The following is an 11,521-nucleotide window of genomic DNA, read 5'->3' on the forward strand; positions in this document are numbered from 1 at the left end:
TTTTTTTTTTTTCTTTTGGTACCAGGGATTGAACTCAGGGGCACCCGACCACTGAGCCACATCCCCAGCCCTATTTTGTGTTTTATTTAGAGATAGAGTCTCACTGAGTTGCTTAATGCCTCGCTTTTTGCTGAGGCTGGCTTTGAACTCACACAGTACTCCTGTCTCAGCCTCCCTAGCCACTGGGATTACAGGCATGTGCCACTGTTCCCAGCTCCAATATGATTTTTTTTTTAGTGTGTAATTTTTTAATTGTTGATGGACATAATACCTTTATTTTATTTTTGTGTGGTGCTGAGGATCGAATCCAATGCCTCATGCGTGCCAGGTGAACACTCTACTACTGAGTCCTGGCCCCAGCCCCAACATGTATTTTTTAATAACATTGTAGTCATCATATTTCAAGTTGCCTCAAGTTACTTTAGTGAAAGGTACAGAGGTCTTGTGGAAAGGATATTACCGCCTTGTGTTGAATTCCAGGCCAAACTAGAATCTTGTCATTTATTCACGGGTTATTGAATATTACACATTTTATTCTTTTGTTTGTTTGTTTTGAAATGAGTTCTCACTATGTTACCAAAATTCCTCTCAAATTCCTGGGCCTAAGTAATTTTCCGACTATTGTCCCCTGATTAGCTGGGAATATAGGTACATGCCTATGTAAAACTTCCTCTTTCATTTATTTGCTTGTATATATTTTACAGTGCTGGTGACCAAACCTAGGGCCTTGCATATGCTAGGCAAGTACTACCACTGAGCTACAATAAGCCCTCTTATTAATGAACACTAATATATTGAACACTTTGTATATTTATTATTTGAAATTGTTTTTTTTAATTACATAACACTATGGGTAATACAAAGTCAGATAAAACACCATTTCAGCCCTCCAAATTTCATAATCTGATATGAAAAATAGGCTTATATTTCTGAGCAGCCCACAGTAATAAATTGTGTACTGTGACCCGGTACATGTTCATATGTATACCTATGTACATATTATCTGACACAAATGTCTCATTAAACGGTATTTACTTTTATTTTGAGTTAATGGATTCATTCTGTATGTTTCTTTTCTGTTCTGTTTCGTTTTTTAGGAATTCTGTTATTTCTTTCATGGCTCACTGTGAATGAAGCATGTTCTTCAGTGTTGAAAAAAACTTTTCTAGTGTATTTAGTATTATTGTAGCCCATTTTGTATGTATCTTCCTTTCTGTGGTCTTGTTTAGAAGATACTAATTAAAGAGATAAATATAAAATGTAGGGAGGCTTGAATTTGGATGCATGTGTGTAATTGTAATATCCATTTTCTTTAACTTATTCACAGAGCAGTCTCTTCGACTTATTCCTCTGCAACACTCCAAGGTGGCCAGTATTGTTAGAGACCAGAATCTTTCTAATGTGTGGACAGTTGAATATGCCCTTGAATTATTGTTCATTGGTGGCTTGGTTACAGAGGCTATATGGTTAGCATATAAACTTGGAGACTGGAAGACATCTGTTGCAATTGGCGTGGCCTTCCAACTCTTCTATAAACATGATAGCAATTTTGTGAGGTATGTATTTTTAGGTAAGCTTAAGTATAACAATATCATGTAAAGTAGCTTATATTTCTCTTATTGTTGGTGTTTACGTATGTGGAGTTCTTTATTCAGCATTGGCCAAAAGAGCTTTCTAATGATAGAAGTATTCTGTATGTGCTCAATGTGCATGGGGTAGCCTCTAGTTACAAGCAACTGTTGAGCATTTGAAATGTGGCTAGTGAGACCAATGAGCTTCATTTTGAGTTTAATTTCACCTATATTTACATAGCCACACGCTATGTAACATAGTGATTACTGTGCTGGATAGCTCAGTGGCTTGCTTATTTATAATAAAACATTTAACATATTTATGTGTTAGTAATGCCCTTAAAGGACATATAGTCAGTGGGAGAGTTTATCCCAAATAGGATTTGAGTTTTAAATTAATCTGATCTTTCAACTTTTCAGAATATTATGGCATTGCTGTGTCTTTTATGTGTTTTTCAATTCACTAATTCAATATATATTTCTTTTTTTTAACATTATTTTTAATTAAACTGAAAATACCATGACACCACATTTTATATGCTTAACTTTTTTTAATATTTACTTTTTAGTTTTAGGTGGACACAATATCTTTATTTTGTTTTTATGTGGTGCTGAGAATCGACCCCAGTACTTCACATTTGCTAAGCAAGCACGCTACCACTTGAGCCACATCCCCAGCCCTATATTTATTTCTTAAGAAACTGCTCTGTGCAAAGCTTAACGTCAGGTATTTTAGTAGATATAAACTTAATGTACATAGTTTCAATGCTTTAAGGCATTTATACTTTAATAGAGAAAATAGGATAAAGCATTATTATAATTTACATAGTAGTTGGTGTAGTAAGAAAAGGACAGTGGTACCATGGGGACAGTGATATTGTCAAGTGGAGGAAAGACAGGAAATACTATGTAGGAGATGTCATTTGAAATGGGAATCAAAGGACATATAGGATTTGGATGAATTAAGTAAACATTCAAAGAAAACATCCTAAGTATGAGCAATGGCATTTGGCAAAATTAAGTTTTGGTTCAGTTTGGATAAAGTATGTATGTAGAATAGCAGTAGGAAATAAGAGTGGGAAAATGTATTAGGATTATAATTAGGGAGGGCCTTAATACACTGTTTGTTTTTTGTATGTAGGGTGAATAGAGTGTGTGGATTCTATTGTTTCTTTCTTTTCATCTTTTTGTTGTTGTGGTTGTTTGGAGGATTGAATCTAGGGGCACTTAACCATTGATCCACATTCCTAGCCATTTTGGTATTTTATTTAGAGTCAGGGTCTCCCTGAATTGCTTAGGGCCTCACTAAATTGTTAAGTAGGATGACTTTGAACTTGCAATCCTCTTGCCTCAGCCTCCTGAGCTGCTGGGATTACAGATGTGTGCCACCATGCCTGGCTTTCCATTATTTCTTAAATTTTTGTTTAGTTCTTGTTTGTTTTATGGTGCTGGGGATTGGGCTTAGGGCCTCACACATGCTAGGCAAATGTCTACCGTTGAGCTTTTCTTTTATCAAAGTTTGGATTCATTTCCCTTAATTTGATGTCATTTCAGGTCCAAAAAAACGTGTCCGAAGCTACCATTAAATATGACTCCAGCTCACATTTTTCAGAAAAAATTGCAGTGTTTTTTAGGTCAACCAACCTCTTTGGAAGGAAAACAGGAAATGGGCTCAAAATATAAACAATTCACAGGTGTGTTACATACATAAGGTCTGACATCACGTTAATATAAATTTTGTAATATAAGAAGTTTATAAATACCTGGAGATAGATTTATATTGTACGATTCCATTTATATGATTCTACAAAAAATAAAAGTATAAGAACAGGAAACAGTGGTTGCCTAGGAGTAGTAGGGGAGGAATTAACTACAAAGCATAATGAAAGAATTTTGTAGAGTGATGGAAGTGTTCTTACAGGCCTGTGCAGATATATCAAAGTTCACTGAGAAGGATGAGTTTTACTGAATGTAAATTATGCCTCAGTCTGATTTAAAAACAAAAACTCAAGTTATTAGACCAGTTTAAGAGCCAATTAATAAAAAGATAAATCTGAGCTATGTATTTATTTTATGGATACATGATATCCATAAAATATGCATGTAATATATATATACATCTCTACATAAATATAGAGATAAAGACAAATATAAACAATATGTAGAGAGATATCAAGAATTGAAGAATAAGAAAATGAAGTTAAACTTTGTAGCATGTAGAAAAGTTGTCTGTTAGGAATTTCAGTTGTGTCTCTACCAAATTCTGGATAATGGCTACCTCTGAAAGATGGAATATGATTGATATGCAAGGAATTTCAGCTACATATGTAATATTTTAAAAAATATTTTTCATTGTCAATGAACCTTTATTTTATTTATTTATATATGGTGCTGAGAATCGAACCAAGTGCTCCACACATGCTAGGCAAATGCTCTACCACTGAGCCATAACCCCAGCCCCAATATATAATATTTTATTTTTTAAAAATCTAAATTGATGGGGCTGGGGTTGTGGCTCAGAGGTAGAGCGCTCGCCTAGCACATATGGTGCCCAAGGTTTGATCCTCAGCACCACATAAAAGTAAATAAACAAAACAGTGGTGTTGTGTCCATCTACAACTAAAATAAATATTTTTAAAAAATCTAAATTGAATATAGTGAAATGTTAATATCAGACATGGATGACAAGTGAGTATATGAGTGTTATATTCCATAGTTCATAGTGTACTTAAAGTACTTCATAATAGAAAAAAACCTTTCATCTCCAGTTCTGTCCTATGTCTCCTTTCAGTTTGCCTTCTGGGACATATCTGTGTGTATACAGATATTTTCATATTTTAAAGCCATAAAATACAACTGACTTTTGCAATTTTCTATTTTCTTCAGAAGCTTTTTTTATTAATTACATTATTATAAAAGTATTGTCATGGACCACTGAAAGAAAGATTACTCTTTCATTCCCTTCTTGACAGGATTAGCCCGACTAAGCATCTTCTGTCATAATGTTGTATATTAAGAAACATTTGTTGATTTGCTGTATTTTAATGTATATTATTTTGGTGTATTTGTTTTTTCCATTGATATTTTTTCAAATATTATTACTACCACTACAAATTTTTTTTTTTTTTACTAAGGACTATATTCTAACATTAAATGTGTAGTTGTTCCTAGAGTATCTCTTTTTTAGTTCTAGAAAAAGTTTCATGCTCTAATTGCTTATGATCTTAAAATAACAAGAAAGTTCATAAATTTTTGTCTGTAAGTTTGGATGTTTTGCTTATTAACCATTGTATTCTCGAGAATCTACTTTTTCAGATTTAAAAAATTTAGAAAATAGGATGAGAAGTTAAATGAGAATTTTAACTATTTTACCAAATTTTGTATTTAGTAGATCCCATTGAAGAGGAAGATGCAAATCTGCTATTTGGTTCAGTACAAGAAGTCCTGAAAGCATCAGTTATGGCTGATGTGGATATTCTTTCAGACACTTTACAGCATCTGATAGATTCTGCCAAGGACTTCAGTAAGAGACTGTGGGGCTTAGTGCCTGCCGGCTTGTATCTTCCAGCTCCTCCATTATATTGTCCCCAGCCAGCTATTCTTAGTGAAGTAAGCTTATGCATTATTCCTTTAATTAATTGAAAATTGATTTTGGTCAGTTTTAAAAAGAGTCAACCTGAAGTCAAGCATTGTCATTAACCTATCTTTATTTTTTCTTTAGCATTTTAAATTTTCTTATTATCACTAAAATGGGTTGTCTTATTGTTTCCAGGAAGATGGAGATGATCTTTTTGTAAAAGCTGAAAAAGACAATCGCCAAAAGGTGTCTGGAATACTTCAGAGAGTTCTCTTGCTCTTCAGGGCAACTCGGTGTTCTTTTCCTGTAGCACAGTGGTACATTTTGCAGCTGAGGAGGGCAAGAAAAGTCATGCAGAAGGTATGGGAATGTCTTATTCATGTGCTGTGTTAAACAACTGAAATAAACTGATACTTATACTGTAATAACACTTTTCCAAGGAGTCCTGCCCTGTGAATCCATACATTTCAGGCTTATTTATGGTATGCAACATAAAAAGAGCAGATTCTTTCTGCCAAAAGATGAGAACTTTGAACTGGGTCTCCAGGTTAGTTATATCCTGCCTAATAATACAAAATGTCCAGTCAGTTCGGTCCTGGGAATTAAATTTATTTCTTCATTGAAGATAATATAAACTCAATTCAGGACTGAGGTGTGGGAAGAATTCACTTCTCTCTGGGGAGAGGTCTCTGTTCTGTTGGGGCTTCAGTGTGTTACTGGAAAGTTGTGTGTTCTCAGCTCTTGTGTCTTAAAAAGAGATTTCAAGCAAGACACAGGTGTGGTCAAAGTTTAGCAGTTTATTAGAAAGAGGAAGGGCGTGGGAAAAGCACCCTCAAGGGAGATTGTTGTTGCTGCTCAACGAGAGGAATGGGGCATTTTGTCCTTATTGGCATCAGATCAATACTGGTATCAGATCAATGTTGGCATCAGATTCGCCATTTTAGACCGGGAGCCATTTTATCTAGAGGCTCCAAAGTTTCCATTCTGAGAAAGTGCTGCATGTGCCTGTTAAAGGATCAGCCCCACCCCAGTTTATGACGCAACTCCTAAGCAGCTTAGGAAATTCCCCTTGTGGGCTATAAAGCTGCTCTGTGAGTGCCAACCCACAGCCTTGTGGGTTTGCCTTGTGCTACTGACAATAAATCTCTTGCGTGAGATTCTGGTGTGTGGTGTGGTCTTTGGACTTTGCGTAGTCTCTGTGAGTGTCCTTTCAGTCCTAGTTTTAGTTAGGGCTAAGGGACAGTTTCCAGAGGGTCTTTCCCAAGCACTACCTCCTAGCTCTTGATTGACAGTTGGATTGTATTAGATTTCTAAATCCCTGTTTCGTATATCTTAGTCAAGAGTGTCTAAGTGAAATCCATAGGGTGAAAATTTATAATTACAATAAGATTAAATGATATGTTGAGGACCTAAAGGCAGCTTTTGATCGTCTTGGCTTTCACCTGTTTATTTTGTCTGGAATTTGATTTCACAGACCTTGAGGCCATTTAGCTTTCCACCCTCAAAGTAGAGCAGGCCATCTTCCTCTTACCAAAGGAGGAGTCTTGAGCAAACTCCTTGGCCCTGGGATATGTTGTTACAAGGCCATTTTCTTACATCAGAGCAGGGCCAGGATGACTTTATTAAGTTGTTTCTTTAGAAACATATTGAGAGTTAGCACATAGGCTCCGTAGATTTAACACACTTAATCCCCATGTTTCTGCCTCTCATGTTTACCTGTTCCATAAGTGGGTTCAAAGCATCCAAAGTTAGAGTGATTACTTGGCTATTTGCTATCCTTCCTTCCCAGGTTCATGTCTCTTATATTCCTTTTCTTTTATCTATAACAGCCACCCTCTTTAAAAAAAAAAAAAAAAAAAAACTTGATTTAGATAAACAGCGTGATTTTCCTGTACTATATTCTAGATTTGTCTAATGGTTTTTTCATTTAGCATCATTTAACTCGTTCTTGTTTCCTTTTATTTCCTGTACATGGGTGAGCGACCTATACTCATGGAGGTAGGAAGGTTTGGTGCTATTCAGGAATGAACCTTCATAATGCTTCCCCATTGTACCATGTCATGGGGCACATGTGGCACTTTTGGTGGTAGTGAGATTGATCAGTGGGTTTGGGTTTATGTTGTTATCTTCCATCAAGTTCCCTACCAGCCCTCCAACTTTTAATCTCAATGGCATTTATTGATCATCCTTGCCTAGAGTCATTTTTTTAAGTGTTGTCAAGTGAGGACTTTCTACCTCTGTCATTGTAGATTAGGTTTTTAAAAGTTATATATGAAGTTAAATTTTTTTGTATTTGTTTTTTGGTTTTGGAGTCTACACACTTTATCTTAAATGAGATTAGATGCCTGTATTTCTTTTCTTTCTCTAAACTGTGGGGTAAGCCAGGGATGAATAACCTTAGGTTGTTTTTTATAAGCAAAACTGAGTGACAAGGGAGTATAAATGATTTAGTTAGAACTTTTTTTCTCTTTTGAGATGTAATCTAATGAAATTCTTGAATTAGATTTGTGATCTAAGCTTCTAAAAGAATAGCTGATTTCAGGACTATTGGCCTTCCATAGTAGAGGAATCATGCTGTTTTCCATTTTATATGGTTGATCTTAACTGCCTTGTTCTTCTGTAGTTTCCTCTCAACATTATTTATACCAAGATTAATGTATTGCCATTTTTTTACTTTCAGATTCGAATGAAAGGTTCTCTTCCATCACTGAATCCTTTCCCCCAGTCCTTACTTAACTACTGTAAAGGAGGAGTAGCATTCTTCAGACCTGGAGCAACTGGAGACCACAAGCTTGATGAAGTTTCCATTAGAGCAGTTGGTTTGTTGACAATGAACTACTTGCTTAGAAATTATCCTATACGTGAATAATGGTGTATAATTTATTTGATTTGGCAATATTTTTAAATGATTTGACTCTTCAAAGTATGGAGTGGTGTATAATATTTTACTTTGTGTTTACAAGTAAATGCTATAATTTTAACAGCCATATATGTACATGCATTATAGTGTGGTATTAAATTAGGAATTTTTTTTTTTTTTTTTTGGTGCTGGGAATTGAATCCAGGGCTTTGTGCATGTGAAGCAAGCACTCTACCAACTGCGCTATACACCCAGCCCCAGGAATTTATTATATAATACAAAATTATGATATTATTTTTGTTGCTTCATTATTTAAATTTGAAATTTAGATGCTTTTCTTGCCTGGTGGTGCTCACCTATAATTCCAGCTACTTGGGAGGCTGAGGCAGAAGGATCGATCACAAGTTTGAGGCCAGCTTAGCAACTTCAAGGGACTGTGTCTCAAAATAAAACAAAATGAAAAAAGGGGTAGAGTACTCCTAGATTCAATTAAAAAAAAAAGCTTTTCCTGTGATCATTTTCTTTTCTTTTTTTTCTTTTTTTAATATTTATTTTTTAGGTGTAGATGGACACAACACAATGCCTTTATTTTTATGTGGTGCTAAGGATCGAACCCGGGTCCCACCCGTGCTAGGCGAACGCTCTACCGCTGAGCCACAATCCCAGCCCCACCTGTGGTCATTTTCTTGAAGTTAGGGTATGCTGCCAAACATGAAGTGGACAGGCTTTGACCTTATCAGAATAGATTTATCATTTGTTTTCTGATTTTCTAACTTAACATATGCTACCTAAACATTTTTTCCATTTAAAAAACTTTCATATCTATTAAGTTGAAAATTTCTATTAGCAAAAATTAAAAATTTAATTCAGTTTTTGCACTTCTAAGTTGCCTCTGACACATTAGTTTCCTTTATTGTATTTTAAAATAATTTTCTTAGGTAGATTCTTAGCAGTAGAATTGTTTAGTTAATGAATATACCTATTTTATATTTCTTAAAATAGTATGCCAAATGTTATAATTCCTTTAGATTAATTTGATGGGTTCAAATGATAGTTTTATGTTAATATGTCTTCCTTGTGACTATATTGAGTATTAGTTTTCTATTATATTTCCTTTTATAAATTCATTTCCTATTCATAGTCTTATGTCCAGTTATCTGCATAATAAGCCTAAAAAGAAGTAAAACTTTGGATGCCATTCCACATTTTTCTCTTTAATTGTTAATTCTTACCATTCTATTAATATTAAGCCTTGATCTCTCTAGACTTTGATTAAAATGGTCCTTTATAACTCACTTAACCTTTGTACTAATCTTAAATAATAAATGTCCTGGGGCTCAGATTGTCTGTTTTCAAACTATAATGGCATCAAAATGCTTTTCAATTGCTTTGCTCAGCTGTTATGAGCTTAGTTTATAGACTTTCCATTCACTCTAACAAAAGAAAGGGCCAGGCAGTTGTCCTTTGGAAATGTGTGTACAATCCAATAGTATTTTTTAAAAATTTGGACTTTGTAAGTAATGAGTTAAATTCACAAAAATCCCAGTTAGAAGATTGTTGATCATAGATAAAACATGAAGCTGAGTGTAGTGGTGCTTATAGACTCAGCTACTTGGGAGGTTGAGGTCAGTGGATCACTTGAGCCTATGAGTTCAAGACCAGCCTCAGCAACATATCTAGACCCCATCTCAAAAACTAAACAAAACGAAACAAAACAAACAAAAAAGTTTGCAAATGATTGAAATAAAGATTTGAACATACATTTTTATTTTTTAAAGAAATAATTTATTGAAGTGAAATTAATATAACACAAATCTAACCATTTTAAAGTAAATAATTCAGTAGCATTTAGTACATTCCCAGTGTTGTGTGATCACTACCTATTCCAAGCATCTCTTGACCATGTAGTAGTTTCTTCTCACTTCCTCCTCCCTCTATCCCTTTGAGTTCTGGCTTCTTTCACTTAACACAGTGTTTTAAAGGCTTAGCCACGTTGTAGCATGGGCTAATATTTATGCCTTCTTGTGGGTGAGTAAGACTCCTTGTATGGCCACACTACAATTTATTTATCACTTAATGTATATTTGAGCTCTTTTTACCTTTTGACTCTTGAATAGTGCTGCTATCAATGCGTATGTGCTTGTACTGGTTTGAAAATCTTTCCATTTCTTTATACATTTTAAGGGAGGGGCAGAGGAGTGAATGTGGGGAGGTGGGTAGAGGCAGAGAATAATAAAATCACAAAGTAAGAGAGCCCTATGCTGGCTGATATGCTTGCTAAAATAGGTCCAACTAATTCAACTTTGGGCTTCTGACATTCTTCCCAACCATTTCTATCAGTAATAGAAGCAAGAAAGTATGCTAAAATGACATGAGACTATGCAATAGGATAAGTGCTTTGGAGCTGATAAGTTACCAGATACATATTTTACTCTTGGGTGTATTAGGATGTGGAACGTGTGTTTTTAATTTTTTTTTTAATTGTAGATGGACACAATACCTTTATTTTCTTTATTTTTATGTGATGCTGAGGATGCTGTGATACCTCACACATACTAGGCAAGCACTCTATCACTAAGCTACAATCCTAGCCACTTGAACATACATTTTAATAATTTAATTTTGTCCTTAAGGATCACTATTTAATTTGCTTAGTTTGGTCTTTCGGTTTTTGAGAAGTGATTTGGCTAGATTAAAAAGTTTGCATTCCTAGTTATCTAAAATAAAAAAGTTCAAATTGTTTTAAAGCTTCTTATAGAGAATTTAAAAAAGATAATGAACTTTCAAGTACTTATTAGCCACCTCGACCAGATGTCAACACATGAAAGCAAATCTAAGATATCATGAGATTTTACTCATAAGTACTTCAGTATGTGTAGTCAACACAACAGGAAGTTTTTGAAAGCACAATTCCATTATTATACCTAACAAAATTAATTAAAATACTTTCACATTATATATTATCTATCCTGTGTTTTATATTTACTTGAGTATCTCAGTATGACTTCTTCAGTTATTTTTTTTCAAATCTAGAACCAAACAGAGTCCTCTACACATTGCATTTTCATTGATATGTCAATTTCTCTTAATGTATAATAGTTTCTCTCTCCCCATTATTTTTTTCAGGCCATTTATTTATTAAGGAAACCAGGTCATTTATCTAGTAGAATTCCTCTCATTCAGTTTTATTTATTTATTTTTTTAATTTTTTTTTATTGGTGTTTAAAACATTACAAAGCTCTTGACATATCATGTTTCATACATTTGATTCAAGTGGGTTATGAACTCCCATTTTTACCCCAAATACAGATTGTAGAATCACATCGGTTACACATCCACATTTTTACATAATGCCATACTAGTAACTGTTGTATTCTACTACCTTTCCTATCCTCTACTATCCCCCCCCCTCCCCTCCCATCTTCTCTCTCTACCCCATCTACTGTAATTCATTTCTCTCCTTGTTTTTTTCCCTTTCCCCTCACAACCTCTTATATGTAATTTTGTATAACA

General features: G+C 34.5%; 1 protein-coding gene across 8 annotated transcripts in view; it reads left to right on the forward strand.

The window, feature by feature from the left end:
- The window catches only part of Cplane1 (ciliogenesis and planar polarity effector complex subunit 1), a 150,240-nt gene that overhangs the window by 29,761 nt on the left and 108,958 nt on the right, over positions 1-11,521 (forward strand). For 7 of the 8 annotated variants that reach the window (XR_007347469.1, XR_007347470.1, XM_048802882.1 and 4 more), the window contains exons 17-21: positions 1,328-1,556; positions 3,126-3,265; positions 4,960-5,180; positions 5,344-5,508; positions 7,829-7,967. Coding sequence is in view for 6 of the 8 variants with exons in the window: in XM_048802882.1 (XP_048658839.1) it covers positions 1,328-1,556; positions 3,126-3,265; positions 4,960-5,180; positions 5,344-5,508; positions 7,829-7,967 (894 nt within the window). In the remaining 2 variants the exon portion in view is untranslated. The remainder of the gene's footprint in view (positions 1-1,327; positions 1,557-3,125; positions 3,266-4,959; positions 5,181-5,343; positions 5,509-7,828; positions 7,968-11,521) is intronic. The other variant, XM_048802886.1, reaches the window with a different exon arrangement.

The sequence above is a fragment of the Marmota marmota genome, unplaced genomic scaffold (assembly GCF_001458135.2).
Source record: "Marmota marmota marmota unplaced genomic scaffold, marMar, whole genome shotgun sequence".
NCBI lineage: Eukaryota > Metazoa > Chordata > Mammalia > Rodentia > Sciuridae > Marmota > Marmota marmota.